Genomic DNA, 18,711 nt, shown 5'->3' with positions numbered 1-18,711 from the left:
ATTCTCGAGTCTACTGTTGAGGTTATAAGATTTACATAGGTATAATACTTGAGTTTGCTGATTTTATAGTTTAACAGATCTAATGGAATATTCGGTCTGATCCGTTTAGCTCAATGTATGCAATATTCTCATTGGAGGATTCATAGGAAATATCAGTGGGTAAAACATCTTATAATGCTGTGTCTTTTATTCTATATTGTATTAGAGGTATTAAATTGGGGTTTGTACTATTATTTTATATATAGTTTTGTTAATAAAGTGTAATTTTTTTATTAAAAAATATTAAAAGATTAAAAAGATATCGCCGTTAGCATCAAGTATATCAGCTGCTGTAGCTGTTTACAGTACCCATTGTAGAACTTATACAGTTCATCCAAAATACAAAAATGCTGTATATTTTTAAAATATACAGTTAAATCTAGTGTTTGTTATAACCAGTTTTTAAAATTAATACAAAATGGCGCTTATCTGAATTGAAGAGTTTAAATTATCATTTAATATTAAAGTTTGTAGTGTGTATATATATATATATATATATATATATATATACATACACATACGCGCACGCACGCACACATACACGCGCGCGCGCGCGCACACACACACACACACACACATACACACGAGGGTCATTTTTAAAGTAAAAACCGATTGTGTATCGCGTCCGCGGCGGCTGTCACGTGACGTCCGTTTAAGGTTAGCCACTCTTGGTCAGTCTCACTATGCTTCCATTAAGTTTCACGTCTTTGCCGGTGTTGGTTGTGTAGTTATACTACTTTGTCGCCATGTCAATCAGTAATTCCGCCGATTGTGAAGTGCGCTCTGTTATTCGGTTTTTAAACGCGAAAAAAGTTTGTCCTGCTGAAATTTACTGACAGCTTGTTAAAGTTTATGATGAAGGTGTAATGAATGATGGAAATGTGCGTAAATGGTGTAGGCTTTTTAATGAAGGAAGGACAAAAAGGCAACTGGTCAACTTTCATTAGGAATTACTAGACCATCCACCATATAGCCCTGATTTAGCACCATCGGACTTTCATCTTTTTCCAAAACTGAAGGAATTTCTTAGTGGAAAGCCATTGGAAAATGATGAATGATTGAACGAAATTGTTATTAACTGGTTTAACGGTCAGGCGGCAGAGTTCTTTAATGAGGAGATCCAAAAGCTGCCACGACTTAACAAATGTTTAGATATTAATGGCGACTATGTTGAAAAGTGAAAAAATGTTCGTATTTTAGTTTGTGATATAATTTACGTTTATAATTAAAGTTTTTCTAACTCCATTATAAAACGGTTCTTACTTTAAAAATGACCCTTGTGTGTGTGCGTGCATGCGTGCGTGCGTGCGTGCGTTTCACGATCCCGTTTGTCGTTTAGTCCCTTGAAGTCTGTTTTATGAAACTCAATATTATTTGGAAAAATAATAGATTGAACTTTTACTGCATATATTTTTTAATAATCGAATACTTTGCTAATTGTTCTAATGAATAGTCTTAATATGCATATTTTAAAAAATTCAGAGTTTACGTGGGTTTAAAATACTGTTGTGTTTTTTTTATATCTAATGAAATACCTGGTTAATTATATGATCTAATCTTTTTTTAGAGTAGTTTAATTTAAAAACGTGTTTTTAATATAAGATAGACTAATATACGATATTTTTTTCAAAAAGGATTTTTGTTAAAAATTTTGGAAGAATATACGACACTTTTTTATATCTAGCGTATTTTATGTATTTATTTATTTTTTTTAAGATTTTGTAGTGATTCTAATATACGGTGTTTTTAACCCGACTCGGGTTGAATTTTAAAACTTACTACATTCAAAAGCGTTATTATACTTCTCTCTCTCTCTCTCTCTCTCTCTCTCTCTCTCTCTCTCTCTCTCGAGCGCTTTTTTAATTAGATAGCTACATAGTGCATAACCTCACATAAGAACCCATCTTGACGGACAATTGCCTGTCTTGAGCGTTGTAAATGCGTTTTGGTGGACACTCGCGAAATTGAACAAGACGCAAGACTAAACAGGACAACACTGAAAACTGAAATCGTCGAAGTGACACTCTTCATAGACTTGCTATCGAAATCTCAGGATTGACTGAACTGATTTTACTTGGACCGGTCGCAATCGAAAGCTCATAAAAAATTCTTATAAAAATATCATTAGAATTTTTTCATTATAACTTTTGTTTCCGAGTAAATTCTGAGTTAATTAAATCGGAAAATGGGCAAGGCGGAAACTCGAGATAAAGCTACTGCGGTAGCACTTCGACAATGCCAGTGCCATAGTCACAAAATATTGACTCGAACTTTTTGACAAACTTTTTTTTATATCGGGCGTCGCGTCGCGATGCTATCGCATCACTTGATCTTTAAATGAAGCAAATCTAATGTTAGGCGTGCATAGCAAGAAGTTTCAATCCTTGGATTTAAACCCGTGCATGCCGTGAGTTGCGTAAGGTACGACTATTTTGTCATATATATCGACGACATTATAAAACACACTTTTCTCAGCTTTGGACGACGGCCGAGTAAGAATAATTCGTCCGGTTGTCACTCCTGTATGTACATTCGTGAGCTAAAAGGTTGCAACCACGGGGGTGACTACCGAGATTTACGCGTCTAAATTTTGTCTTACGGGAACATTAAGCCGCTTGGTAGCGCATAAGTCGACCTGCATCCTTACAACGCTTACAACCGATTTGAAAGTTATTGTTTTACTAGAAAATGCAGGTTCAAAAAACACAATTTAATCTTACTAGACCGAATAAAGCTTTTTAACAGTTTTAATCGTTTTAATGTTTAGCAGGTCTATGCGTCAATCAAATCTGTCAAATCAAAGGATGCAGGTAGGAATTAGCGCCTCTTGCGGATTTTTTGATCGTAAGGAGACATTTGAGGGACGCGTAAAAGCATAGCGAAGTCTAAGCAGTGTCACCTCCGTGATTGCAACATATTTTCTTCGATGATTAGATGGTTCGATGCGTAATTGGTTGGATCCACAGGTAAGAACCAATGACGTTCGCCGTTTGATGAGCAAGTCTACATTCCAAAAACCATTGAAGAAAATGTGTTGCAACCTGGTAGCTTACGACTGTACTAGGTTCCACGAATGCCTTAACACATGAACTTGTACGCATATCGATATGGTGCATTCGGCGTATTCCGACTCTAAATATTTTTATATCATGCTTGTTTTCTGGCGATATTCAATTAAATTATTAATAATAATTTACCTCTTTTTGGTTTTAGTTAAATTTTTCTTAGATTAAAGTATACAATTAATTTTTAAGTTGAAATTAAATGTAATTGGTTTACTTTAAGAAAATTAATAAATATTGATAATAAATATAAATGTTATATTAAATTTAAAAATATATATGTATTTTATATGACTTTTAAATGCAATTTAAATGTTATTTAATTTAACTAATATTTTGTAGATGTTTAAATTTTTTAATTGATAGATTTTTCTATATATTCTAGATAAAGACGTATAAGTAAAATCAATAAAATAAAGAATGAGGGTAAAATTATAGACAAATTAAAGAATTTAAATAAATAAATGAGAAGAATTAATAAGATAATTTCAATACCAAAGATTAAGAAAATTAATCTAATTAAAGAAATTGAATTCGATTATTTGAAATTGGATCAAATCTACATTTAAATGGAAATGTTTTTTCACGATCTTGGAATGATTTTTTTTTAATTAATTAATAAAGGTTTAGCGGAACAAGTATGGTGAAAGTACCCCCATAGCTTTTCGAGTTGGCCTTTTTTTTATGGAGACGCGACCAAGATAGAGCAAAAAAACGATTTTTTTACATTTTTACGATTTTCTTAGTAAAAAATTAAATAAAATTTTGAAAAACTTTTGAAAAATCAATTACACTTATTATTAGACATTTTTTACATTTGTTTTCGATGCAAATTTTGATTTAAAAAAAAACGAAAATAACTGTTAAACATTTTTTCTACCGTGATTTTGTTGATTTATTACCTTGAAAAAATTACATGTGGTTTCTGTTCCCAATTTTTACAGAATACATTTTTATCAGATTTTTTTGTAAAGTGCGCCACAATGAAAAAAATTAAAATAACATTTTTTGTTAATTTTTTTTTTTTTTTAATGAGCAGGTAAATCGTTTTTATCAGCTTTTTAACATTTTATTTGTCCATAAAATTTCATATTGAAATGTTTTGCTGATCACAAGTTGGAAGTTAGTGATAGTTAAATAATTTTTTAATTTGTATAATTTCATAACATAAACATTTATTTCATATTTATGAAATAAAAACTTTAAGATTAATTTTCCCAATCTTTGATATTGAAATTACTTTATTAATTTCTCTCATTTATTAAAATTTTTTTTATTTGTCTATAATTTTATTCTTATTCTTTATTTTATTTATTTTTTTTGTCTTTATCTTGAATATATTGAAAAATTTATTAATCCTTAAACACGTAAGTGAGTCTGAGAGACCCCATATGAAGTTTTGAACGCTTGCTATGTGAAGACGGAATGAGATAGGAGGTTCGGACCAAGACAAAAAAAGTTTGAAATCTCCTCTTTCAATTGATATGATTGATCAACTTTTTTGATCAACTAGAATTCAAACGTCACGGCAGCAAAGTTTTGTTAGGGTCAATGCGACCCATATAATGTGTAAGTGAAACTTTTTTTGTGAGTATTTTACATAAAAAAAACTGAACAAAATACGTTTGAACAGGTCGATTTGCAGATGTTACTCGAATATACTCTGTCTAAAGTTGGAATACTATAAAATGTTGTAGAAAAAAAAGTTTTTCCGAAATATATCATGAAACACATCAATTTTCAATTTTAGACACGATTTAATCAAAAATTCCTCATATTCGCCTTGTTACATAACTACTTTTTTAAATAGAAATGACAATAATATAATTTTTTTTTGAAAGTATGAATCTTTAGCTTTAAAACGCCGTATTGTAAAGTTCTTTAAAGTTTTTTGTTACAAAGATATGATTTTCTTTAAAAAGTGGATTTGCCCAAAAATACCTCATATTTTCCATCTTACATAATTATACTTTTTAAAAGAAATGACTTTGCCAAATTTTATTTTGAAAGTGTGACTTTTTAGCTTTAAAACGCCGTATTTGAAAGTCCTTAAACGTTTGTTGTTATGAAGATATGATTTTTTGAAGGAAAAGTGGATTTTTGACCAATATCTCATTTTTGCTTTATGGTTTTGCTTTTATAACTTCACAATAAATTATTTGTCGGCAATGCCGATTATGCAGTCACACTCCTGAGATTTTGAACTTTTGTTTAAAAAAAAAAATTGTAGAAAAATATTGATTGTAGTCAAAATTATAGCTTCTCAAAGTTGAAAAAGTCTCCCAGACCCAAAAATGTGTTTCCGTATTTTACAGGATCGGTGTGTTTAAGGGTTAATTAAAAAATTTAAACGTATACAGAATATTAGTTAAAATAAATAACATTTAAACGTAAAAAGTAATATAAAATACATATATATTTTAAAATTTAATATAACATTTATATTTATTATCAATCTTTATTTATTTTTTTAAAGTAAACCAATTACATTTAATTTCGACTTAAAAATTAATTATATATTTTAATCTAAGAAAAATTTAACTAAAACCAAAAAGATGTAAATTATTGTTAATGATTTAATTGAATATAATCGCCAGATGACAGGCATGATATAAAAATATTTAGAGTCGAAACACGCCGAATCTACTACATATATCGATATGTCTTGACACGTGTACAAGTTCATGTGTTATAGCATTCGTGAAACCTAGTGTATGTTGACCATGGCCTAGTTTACACCGAGCACTTGATACACGTACTAACTAGTACTTTTCTATTAAATTATCTTAATTTTGGCAATAAATTTAAAGAATAATTTGCTAAGTTGGTATAATATAAATCGAGATAATTAAATATACGTATCATATGTACACGCATCGTCGAAAATAAGATAATTTAATAGAAAATTACGAGTTAGTACGTGTATTAAGTGCTCGCTGTAAACTAGGCTCATGATTAGAGTCCGGATCTTGGTAGCGTTTTTCCCAACTTGTGTAATAGACATGGGGCTCTTGTAAGTAGAATCGTTAGACAATAGAAAGAGAAAGAATATGAGAGGGCCATCTTCATCCTTGTGTAATGTTGGGCGCGCATTAAGCTGAATGTAACTGAGTGGGGAGGTATCTTTTTCTCTCGCATTATGACTATTGAGAAATCTCTTGTTCTCTATCTCATTCTATTCGCATTTGTGGCTGGCTCTTCCACTCTATATATACAATCTTTTTGGTTTTCCCTAGAGACCTTATAATAAGAGATTGGCCAGTAACCAGGGGTGTATTCCGAAAGTTCTATTGAAAATAGTCTTTTTAATCATAATGTTGGTAGCACTGTAACTAACTACGCTGTGTTCCGCAATGTAAGTTAAATTTGTAATTATCGTTGGGTTGCAAAGATCAGCAGAGAAATTAGTTTAATTTCTTGTATTTTAATTATTTATAAAATAATTGTAATTATGTATTATTGATTAAAATATTATTTACTGATAATAATTTTGATTTTAAAATAGGAATTGAAGAGCACAAAAACTTCCAAAGACTGAAAATTATTAAAAAGTGCAAAATATGCAAAGTTTATATTGTAAAAATTGATAAATTTTTTGATATTACCAATATTGATATTAGTTTTTTATAATCTTACGCTTAGTTGATTTTCTATGAAATAAGTATGAAATTATACTATAATAATATTTAATAAAAGTCTAACATTTATAAGCATGCCAGCTAAGCTACTGTAGCCTCTCAAACTACTTAAACAGAATAAATTTTATCATGCACTATTAATGCACACAAACGGATATAATTTATAAATTTATACTTACAATTAATAATTTAAAATTAATTAGAACTTGCGATTTTTAGCTTCACGGAATTTTTGGAAATTTATTTTTTGTTTAATTCCTATTTTAACCCTTAAACATACCGATCCTGTAAAATACGGAAACACATTTTTGGGTCTGGGAGACTTTTTCAACTTTGAGAAGCTATAACTTTGATTACAATTAATATTTTTCTACGATTTTTTTTTAAACAAAAGTTCAAAGTTTTAGGGGTGTAATTGCACAATCGGGATTGCCGAAAAATAATTTATTGTGAAGTTATAAAAGAAAAACTATTAAGCAAAAATGAGAAATTGGTCAAAAATCCACTTTTCCTTCAAAAAATCATATCTTTGCAACAAAAAACGTTTAAGGACTTTTAAATACTTTTAAAGGCGTTTTAAAGCTAAAGATTCATACTTTCAAAAAAAAAATTATATCATTGTCATTTCTATTAAAAAATGTACTTATATAACAAGGCGAATATGAGGTATTTTTGATTAAATCGTGTCTAAAATTGAAAATTGATGTGTTTTATGATATATTTCGGAAAAATTCCGTTTCTAAAGCATTTTATATTATTCCAACTTTAGACAGAGTATATGCGAGTAACATCCGCAAACTTATCTGTTCGAACATATTTTGTCCAGCTTTTTTATGTAAAATACTCACAAAAAAAGTTTCACTTACACACTGTATGGGTCGCATTGACCCTAACAAAACTTTGCTGCCGTGTCGTTCGAATTTTAGTTGACCAAACAAGTTAATTAACTATATCAATCAAAAGAGGAGATTTCAAACTTTTTTTACGTCTTGGTCCGAACCTCCTATCTCATTCCGTCTTCACATAGTAAGCGTTCAAAACTTCATATGGGATCTCTCAGACCCACTTACGTGTTTAAGGGTTAAAATAAAAATTATTGTTAGTAAATATTATTTTAATAATACATGATTAGAATTATTTTAATAAATAATTTGTCATTAAAATAATTTTATAAATAATTAAATTACAAGAAATTAAAACTATCTTCTTTGATGGTCTCAGCAAGCTAACGAAATCACAAACTTAACTTTTATTACAGAATTAGTTACAGTGTTACCAACTTTATTATTAAAAGGAATATTTTTGATAGAACTTTTGGAATACACCTTAGATTTTGTTAAATTTCTGCGAGTGAGAAAGGAACATCTCACATCTTACTATCTCGCTCTTTCACAAATGGTAGAGCATAGGTATGTGATATGTTCAGTGTGATATGTATGTGTAAGTGTCCTTTATGCAACGTGAATAGCGTGATTGAAGTTTGATATGGTGATTGTTCAGTTGAATTTTGTAATAATTCTTCATCAAAAAGATACGTTATGGGCAAAAAATATTGGACGTAAAGATTGGAAGCCTACAAATAATTCGTATCTTTGTGAGGTTAAGTAACATATTTGTTATGACAAAATCATAAGAAAACATTAAATATAAAAATTATGTAAACATATTATTTAGATTAATATAAAAAACAAGTTTGTAGTATTTTTTATAATATTTATTGATAAATATTACGTATATTTAAAAGAAAAGAGTAATTACAGTTTGAATTTAAGCGGGAGTTGACGAAAAATTCTGCTCCAATCAAAAGTGGCTCTCTTGCTGGCCAATCTCTTATTATAGGGTCTCTAGTTTTCCCCCACTCCGAGCGCCGTGCATTGCGAGAAGCAGGCCGACTATACCGGTAGCGGTCTAGTATAGCAAACGGGATATCATCGCGCACAGCTTTGCTTTTCGCGGCGTGCGGCGCTCAGAGTGGAGGAAAATCACCGAGATCCGGACTCTGACCATGACCGAGAAAGCGTGCAGGATTTTTATAGATCAAACGAGCGAGAGTAGCTCTGGTCAAATTTTGAATTCACGCCAAAAACAAACGCTCAAGATTGATTATCTGATCAAAAGAAACTTTTGAAACGCTTACAAGACATCTCCATATTTAGAATGTTTAGAAATGACCTTTCTAAATTTTAGAAAATATAAATTTTTAGATCGTTAACTCTTTACGTTCTGTAACCTTTAATATTTTATTCCGTCAACTTTAAATTAAGATAAGGAATTTTTGCAATTAAAATTTTAGATACTTTTATGAAAATGAAAAAATGTGTTAGCTATTATGTATATTTATTATGAGATATATCTTATACAGTATCGATTATTACGGAAAGTTTTCAGAAAAGCTTCAACCTCTCACAAGTTTATGTACACAATTCTGCAGGATTCTGCAAAATTGAAATATTTGAACAAAAAAGTTTCTAAAATTTATTACATTGTATAGTAAATTCATTACTATGACTTGGTATTCTACTTGATTTGTGATATCAAAACAAATTAATATAATTATACGTGTTTTATATAATTGAACTTTCGAACGACAATAATATTGATTGGTAAAAAATATTTAGCCTTAAAATAAACAAAATTATTTGTGGATTTTAATGCATTAATTATGAATGTGGTCCTAAAAATGTATGACATCAAGTTTTTAAATATTCTGATCTAAATATGCAAAAAGAAAAGTATTTGATCATTTCTAATAACTTACAAAATGTCTAACAATTTTTTTTTAGTATCCAGGTAAATGTTAAATTAAAGTATTATTCTTACTTCCAATGCATATTCAATTGCTTTGATCCAACTTTTTTTTGCTGAGATAGAGCAGATTAAATTTGTTTATTTTTCAATGCGAAAGAGTGTACCTACGTGTAGAGAAAGTACAAAAACTCTTGAATAAGTCCAAAAAGTTGGATTTAAGAAAAAAGTTAAATATAAAAGTTGATGCACTTGATGATTTCCATGGATTTCTCTACACATAGATATATCGATTCTCTCAAGTTGAAAAACGAAAAATGTAAGGCTCTCGAGAACTCCATGTAGACGGTGGTGATATCATATCATAGAAAAAAATTAGAACTAACCCTAAGTATTATAATATTATTTAATTATAAAACATTATGTAATATTAATAAAAAGTGATTATACATTCATTATACTATAACTTGCAAGCCTCGTAATTTGGGAAGTATTTAAGGGGTAACACTAGAGCACGAAAAAGAGCTGAATTTTAATAATTTTTTTTTAAGAACATATTAAAAAAACAGGCACATTGAAGTTAAGGGTTTTATTAGTAATATATTTCAGTTTATAAAATTTTTTTTATTTTGGTATAAAAATTGGCGGCTCTAGAGCTTCATAACCGTAGACATTTTTGAAAAGCGTCGCACGGGCGAAAAGATTTCTACAATTTTTGACAAGGGAACAAAAAACTAAAAAATTTTCAAATCTAAATGTGATTAGCTAGAGAAGTACGTACGGAAATTTTAAAATTCTGTTTTTTTCTTTATTGGTGCAAGTTTAAAAAAGTTTTATTTTTAAAGAAAAAATTGCGTGAAAAATTGTTTATAAAAAAAAATTTGCAACAAAATTAAAAATCTGTACGTGTTTCTTCGAGGAATATTATCTTGAAGCTACAGTTAAAATTTCAAGTGATTTCATGAAGATTTGTTGAAGTTATGCTTTTGCCCGATTTGAAAAATACAGTTTTGTGACAAACGCATTTAAAGTTCAGAGAAAGAAATTTTTAATTTACCTTTAGACCTACGATGCCAGACTATACATTTGGCCTTCTATGTTAAAAATCTTTTCCTTTTCTTCCTTTCTGGTTGATGTAATTGTAAGTCAAGCCTTTTTTGCGGCATCGGTAAGCGAGCGCTCGTCGACCTCTATACAAAAATTCAACCCAGTGCCCAATAATCGCATGGAAAGAATAATTCTGCGATTTATTTCATATCCCTTATCAATCAGTAGGCAGCTATTAATGTAGGTTTCATCACAATTTTCACAAGAAACAATGATTTTGAAACCTAAACCACGCATACCATTCTCGGTGAATTTTATTTTTGACTTGCACGTTTTATACACAACCACAGATATCTATACTAAATCTAGATTGCTAGGTTTGGCTGAATAGTTGTGTCCGGCAGGATTTCCGGATTCGACCATCTTACCCAACAAGAAAATGGCTCCGACGCGTGTGTGCGTATGTGTTGTCAGTTGAGCAAGTTGAAAAAAAAAGAATGAATGTAAATGTTAGTAACATACGAGTTTTATGACATTTTAAGGTTATATTTCAAATAAGCATTACATACACGTTTTAGATTTCCTTTGAATTGGTCTGAAATGTGGATTGACGCAATTGGAAGAGAAGGTTTTTAACAAACCAAAAATCACCTTATTTGCGGTGCGCATTTTATAAGGCTGAGGATTATATGGACAGACCAAGCACAAGCGGTGTGCTTGGTATATTTTTTAAGGTTCCTGTTCCTGCATTTATATCTATAAGAGACTATTTTATTGTAGGTTGAAACCGGAAATTCTTCCTGCCTCAATACTGTGCTAATGGCACAGGCTAGCGATCTAGGTTTAGTATAGATATCTGTGCACACAACAACTTCCGAAATGGCTACAAAACAGTTGTTAAGTTTAATATGCGATAACTATACATAGGATTAATGTTTACGTCACTCGCAGGGAAAGTCCCAGTTGCGCACAGACTGAATCGGACACAGCGAGTTGAATATATCGCGAATTTTTGACTTATAAAATTAGATTCGAGTTGGGTTTGGTTAGGAATTTGTGGAAGTGCGGGAAAAGGAGCGAAGCCCCTCCCCCTTTCGAGCATTTACTTTCTCAAGACGCTACATTACGTAGGTATGACAGGTATTTTAACTTTAATAGTCGTCAACTTTAGTGCTTGATATTTCGATTTGCGGAGTAGTCTGACACCTTTTTTTCTGCCAGATTTGTTTGTTTTATGCGAAAACGCGTCGAATAAGTCTAATTTCATCAAAATCGGAAGTTTTAACTTGCTGTGTCTGATTTATTCTGTGCGCAACTGAGACTCACTCTTTCTCCCTATAAAACTATTTGTACCTTATTTCTGAGACCCTAAGACATATTTTAAACGAAAAAATAAATCGATTTTTTTGAAAATTCTAGAGTAGCGTTACCTCTTAACGAAAAGTAACTTACTTATATTGTTTTGGAAAGCCCTTGACACCAGTTATTAGATTTTGGAATCAAAATAGGATGTTCTATTTAAAAAAATCAATGTAACTTTAATCTGAGCTTGACGACGCCAGCCAAGGTCAAACTAATAGTATGTACTTTCTTATGTCCCCTTCGAACTCTACAACTTTTGTGAGGGTCAATTTTCTCTATCACCCATACCTTCGGAGTAATTTGCGTGGACAAATTAAAATGGCCTATCCTGTATGTCTACTCTTGATAACTTACGAATATTATATGAGAAGTAAATGATGATATTATTTATTTCAATATTTGAAAATTGAGAATATTGAAACTTTTAAATGTAATAATTATCAAGTTTATGAATATCTTATGCATAATAATTCACGTTAATTTTTTAACTAAAATAATATCTGTAGAACTTTTTCATAATATTCCACGGATATTCAAATAATATATTATAAATATTATAATACGTAAAGTGGACATTCAACGTTAAATGTAATAATTATCAAGTTTATGAATATCTTATGCATAATAATTCACGTTAATTTTTTAACTAAAATAATATCTGTAGAACTTTTTCATAATATTCCACGGATATTCAAATAATATATCATAAATATTATAATACGTAAAGTGGACATTCAACGTTAATACAATATTTTTATAATATTGAAAAATATTATATTCTTTGAATATCATTTTGATATTTTAATTTCTAATAATGTTTTTAATAATATTCTAAGAATATTGTAACACTTATAGGGAATAGGCGCAAAAAGTGACATGTTAATGATAAAATTTTGTCTTACATGTCATTTCATTCTTATGTGTTTCATTGTGAAAATGTGTGTGTGCGTACGTGCGTGCGTACGCGCGCGCATGACTTGTGTTGTATTTATTTCAAATTCTTAGAAATGGGCAGCAAATAAGTTTATCTTTAAATTTTATAATAAAAACCATATTTTTCACTTTTCAACAGCTGTCCGTGTGTTTTTCTGCCTGAATAGGCTTTTACTTTACGAGCTTTTTACGACTGTTTGCTGATTCTCAAGGGAGAAAAGATTAGTTAAGAAAAGAAATTTTTCACTTTTCACATTTACGCCCTAAGGAAAAAGTTACATGATCGATGCCCAGGCGATTAAACTAGCTCTCTTTATCTAACACATTCGTGAATATATCATCTGTCTTTGTTCTTCGATTGTAGAGCTATCTGTGAAAAGATCTATCAACTAAGTTGGACACAATCACTGTTTTGCTTGCCATAACTCGTTAACATGCGTTAAGCCAAATTTATACGCGTACAGCTGTTCAATAATTAAACATTTTGTTATGCTTTTGATCGGAATGACACTCAGTCAGTGTTGTTCCTTAGAGAGTTTTTCGCACTTAGAGAAGTTCTTATTTCATACATACGAGCTATAGAACGTCAATAAAAAAACAAAAGTTAACCTTGAGTGACAGATTCACGAGCCGAAAGTAAGTAAATTTTTAACTTTTCTTTCGGTTTTCTCGTAAAATCTCTCCTATACAAATTTTTTTGATGCGTTTTTTTATTTTACAAAACGATTGTGTAATCTATAAAATTAATATGAAAATTAAATTATTCTGTAATGCATCTGTAGTTCTCGTTGATTTAGCATCTTCTTAAGGAAATGCTAAAGCTATGGAAATTATTGTCATTTTATAAATAACTAAAATTTGTGACTTTACGGATCGCAAAAATCTTTTACACAAAAATATGCACAAAAATAGATTCCGCAAAACTAAAATTTATGAGAAAATTGAGAGAAAATTAAAAATTTTTTGAAATTATTGGGTGGACAACAGAAAATGACATTATCTTAAAAATAAATATTCTGAAAAGTATGGCAAAAAAAGTGGAAAAAAAACATTTCCTCAAAAATTTTAAAAATGTTTCCGTATTAAAAATATAATAATTATAATTTTATTTGTTCTTATTTTAAAATTTGATTATTGCACAACCGTATATCAGATTTATACCATCAATTTGTAACTACAATTATATGTTAACAAGTCAAATTTGGTTAAATTCACTTGATAAATACAATGTTTCCTTTATTTACAGATAGCTGCGAATTTGGATCGAATCATTATTTCTTGCTATGTGGCCTCGGAGGCATTTTATCTTGTGGCATCACTCACACCGGTATTACTCCCTTGGATTTAGTCAAATGCCGAATTCAAGTGGACCCCCAAAAATACAAATCAGTGTTCAATGGATTTCGAGTAACTATTCTTGCTAATTATTTATTTTCTTTTTTAAATAGATATCTGTGAACATAATATAATATATAATAGATATTTGCTACAAACTTTGTTCGTTATAGGTGACGTATGTCGAAGATGGCGCTCGGGGATTGGTAAAAGGTTGGGCACCTACTTTCTTCGGCTACTCAATTCAGGGAATGTTTAAATTTGGTCTTTATGAAGTTTTCAAAGTCCAGTATGCGGCATTGGCCGGCGAAGAGCTTTCTTACGAATACAGAACCGCTTTGTATTTGATATCGTCAGCTTCGGCGGAATTCTTTGCAGACATTGGCTTGGCACCATTTGAAGCCGCCAAGGTGATTGGTTGTCAATATTTTTATATCGTTATATTTACTATTAAAAAAATTGGAAAATCTGAAATTTTTAGGAGATTTTATTTTATCTCTTGAAACTTATAAATTTTTATGGAATGTTGTTTGTACTGGAGTAATTTGCGGAATTTTAAATTTAAATTTTATCTCTTTCTGATAAAATTGTTTTATTTTTTTCTTGATAATGTAAAATGTCAATCGATTAGCAATAAGTATGATTTACATGTATACATTTTTGTATGACTCATAAGTTTTTTTAAAAACTGAGTGATAATATAAAATAATACATCGTTCTTAACAGGTATTGTGTGTTTAATTTTTCAAATTCTGTTTCCAGTAAATTAGTATATCGCGGATAGATTGTTATATGCTATTTAGTTTATATTATTCTTTCTAGTATTTTGTCAAATTTAATATTTGAAACACAAGGCTTTTCTTTTTGATTGGATTAAAGGGCATTATAAAGCATATTTAATGAAATAAATTTATTTCAAAACTATATTAAAAGATTTTATAATTTTACCTAGAATTTTGACTATGAATCATCTAGGAATTTTCAGGGAATTTTTTTAAATTTGAATAAACATTTTGATTACGACCCTCCCCCCTTTTTTTTACGTTCTATTCTACCTGGCAAATTGATTTTCAAATTACAGGTTAGGATACAAACTATGCCAGGATATGCTAATACTTTACGGCAAGCGATGCCAAAGATGTATGCGGATGAAGGTCTTTCTAGTTTCTACAAGGGCTTAGTGCCATTGTGGCTGCGTCAAATCCCGTATACGATGATGAAATTTGCCTGCTTCGAACGCACCGTTGAGCTTCTGTATAAACATGTAGTACCCAAGCCTAGGGCAGACTGCAGTAAAGGCGAGCAGTTAGTAGTCACGTTTGCAGCTGGATACATCGCTGGTGTATTTTGTGCTATTGTATCTCATCCAGCTGATACGGTAAGTTTTATTATAACTTTATACAAAAACTGCAAATAAAGCAAAAATAAGGAAACTTTTTTAAATCCTTATTGTAAATTTTTTGTTCGAATCAAACGAATAGTTTTAGAATGCCAGTCATTTCAAAATCAATTAGCTAATTTGATAATGTGACAATCGTGAAGCGTGACAACAAAAGATTAATATTGAATATTTACACACAAATAATCCTCACAACATAAAAATAATTCGTTTTTGTTGGACGCCAAGCTATTCAAACCTTATTGCTTCTTTATGTGGAATTAAGATTACTAGGTTTTCGGAATTTTCGGAAAAGTCCCAGAATTCGTCGACTTGTCCTATGTCTAGAAATTGAACATTTCTGTCTCGGAAATACATAATTTTAACGAAATTTCAGGATTTATCTAATATTTTTTGTTAATTACAATTTCAATTGTCAACACTTATATTAAATATTTCCACGGTATTTCTAAATAAAGTGTGTACAATATGATCATTTTTTATGATAATCATTTAAACTAAAATAACTTTTTAAAGATAGTTTTTCTAAATAATTACAAAAAACTTTAAAAAAGAACTATACATCCTAGTTTTCACTCGTATATTTATTTTAAAAAGTTATTTTAAAGAAAGTAGTCTTAAGACTGAGAGTGTTGGTGCGATAATCAGTATGTAAGTTATTACTGTTCAAAATACAGATTTTATTTCAAGACGCTTCAGTATTATTTTGAGTCTTCATCTTCAGGAAGTAATATATAGAAATTGTAGATCTCAATTAAATCCCCATAGTGAAGGAGTTGTTCAATGTATCTCTGGTATTAACTTGTTGTTGTAGTGACAATCTTATTAAACATTCTACACACAGTGTCAACTAACAAAACTAAAATTTAGAAATTTAATTTCTTTAACTAATGTTGCAAATACTTAACTCAGTTGATACAAACAAATTTGAAAATCTTGTCATCATGAAATTTTCTGACGGTTCCATAATTTATCTAAATTTAAATATTCTGTGGTGAACTTGGTGAGTTACCTCTGTATGTCACTAATAGATTCCAAAAATTTTTGTTACTGTATATTTAAATTTTTATTGTATTTAAATTTCTATATATTACTTGGTGAAGGTAGTCTAAAATGGTGCTAAAACGTCCATTTGCATTGAAATGAAGTCTGTATTTTGAACAGCAATAACTTGCACAGTGCTTACGTCAAGAATCTCATCAGCCTTGTAACTACTTTCTTTGAAAATTTCAAGAGTTAAACTTCATTGATTAAAGTTATTTCCGTTTAAAATGTTATTATAAAAAATAATTACAGTGTATTTATTCGGGGACAGTAACTGATACAATATTTAATTCAAATATATTAATAATCTATTTTGCATGTCCCGGAAATATTGATATTAAATCTGGCAACCCTACATGGGACTGTCTCAAACACTTTACTTGATGCACTTTACATAGTATTTTTTCACACCAAGACAAAGCATCAATAATTAATCAATTGGTCGCCCGACTGCATTTAAAAATTGCTATTATATAAATATGAGGTATTTTGCAAAAACAAAATTTAGTAACAACTTTACACGTTTTGTTGAAATAGACTTAAAAAGTCATGTAAATTCTCGCTTTTTAAGAATTCGTTCTTAGATTTTATATAGCAAAATCATGAAGTATGTCATAAAGAGTTTTTATTTTTTTAATTATCTAAGCAGACGTTTTTATATTAAGATGTTTAATTTTTGAAAAATAAAGAGATGTTGCTTTAGATCCATCTTGATATTAATGACTTTCCTCTATTATATTATATTTATATTAAATTGTTTATTTGAACTAAAGTAAGTTGCACATTATTATAAATGATTTTCGACTAATTTATTTTTTATAATCCATTGAAATAGAGAACATGAAAAGTTAAATTAGAAACTAAATCGATCCCTATTATGTGACTATTAACGACAACGTATCATTGCATTGTTATTGCGCAGCTTCTCCGACAACAACACGTTTATGTTATTGTTGCAAGCTTGCATCATAATATGCAGATGCTAGTAGACTTACAGTAACCGTTAACAAATTGTCGTTACGATATAATACACAATTTTTGGTAACAACTTGCCAGCGTTTTGTCGGCATCTTGGAAATCGTCATCATCAAAGTTCTATTGTCATTATGTTATACTGTTACCATAATAACCATAAAGATTGATGCAATACTGCCATATTGCCAATATCACGAGGTAATTTGATGCTGCTATCTTGCCATTAATCTGTTGGCAATATGTATATACATTATTTTCTACATGTTACTTGAATTCAAAATCGTTGAAGACAAATATATGGCGAGTTGTCAACATGAAAAGTAATCACAGATTTGAGCGACTTTGCTGAGACTCGCATTGCTATCTAAGGTTTTACTAAAAATACCTGCGCAACAGCGTGCTCGCCTGGTGCTGTCATTCTGCTGACATAGAATATCAACAGGTTCTGTCAACAGAACGTAAGCAGAATTTGAGATCAGTTGAGTTCAGTCTGCCAACACGTCTTGATCGAATCTGCCGCCAGCCTGCAGACACAGTACTGTAAGGGAGTAGTCAGGGATGGATGGAAGGGCAGAGATATCACAGTCGGTAGCTTGCGAAGTAAAACAATACTTTATTGTATTCGTCCGCATGGCGGACGATCCTTCGTGGTCCGAAGAGAAGTGACGCCGGGAAGTCTTTCTTCCCCGGAAAGGTTCCTTTAAGAGAACGCACGGGCGCGCTAGTGTCGCGGGCTTGAGCCAATCACGACTTCGCTTAAGACGCAGAGCCAATGGTGTTACAGTCTCGAGTCACGTGGTGAGGAGAGCCAATGGCGTTTCGCTAACGGAACGATACGCACGCGACTAGCGGCCAAACTAAGAATTACAATTATTGTACCGAGTGTGACCAGATATTTCTTACAGCTTCGGCCATACTGCAACATTGTTCGACCCTGAACATGTCAATCTGAATATAAACAAAATAAACTTTGGCTTATAAAACAATACATATATTCTATAAGTGTAGACTCTATTAATCGTAACAATCGGTATAGAAATTCGAGTGGTTATACATAGATTATTTGTAATACTTATACTACTATAAAAATATAGTTGAATACAAAAGATATATAAGAAAATACTTATAGTTA

General features: G+C 30.4%; 1 protein-coding gene across 3 annotated transcripts in view; it reads left to right on the top strand.

The window, feature by feature from the left end:
• The window catches only part of LOC105195894 (phosphate carrier protein, mitochondrial), a 31,266-nt gene that overhangs the window by 5,285 nt on the left and 7,270 nt on the right, over positions 1-18,711 (top strand). For all 3 annotated transcript variants that reach the window (XM_039447772.1, XM_039447774.1, XM_039447775.1), the window contains exons 3-5: positions 14,073-14,233; positions 14,335-14,571; positions 15,243-15,539. In XM_039447772.1, the coding sequence (XP_039303706.1) occupies positions 14,073-14,233; positions 14,335-14,571; positions 15,243-15,539 (695 nt within the window). The remainder of the gene's footprint in view (positions 1-14,072; positions 14,234-14,334; positions 14,572-15,242; positions 15,540-18,711) is intronic.

The sequence above is a fragment of the Solenopsis invicta genome, chromosome 4 (genome assembly GCF_016802725.1).
Source record: "Solenopsis invicta isolate M01_SB chromosome 4, UNIL_Sinv_3.0, whole genome shotgun sequence".
Classification (NCBI taxonomy): domain Eukaryota; kingdom Metazoa; phylum Arthropoda; class Insecta; order Hymenoptera; family Formicidae; genus Solenopsis; species Solenopsis invicta.
The sequence above is the reverse complement of the archived record's forward strand: the minus strand, read 5'-3'. Positions and strand labels throughout refer to the sequence as shown.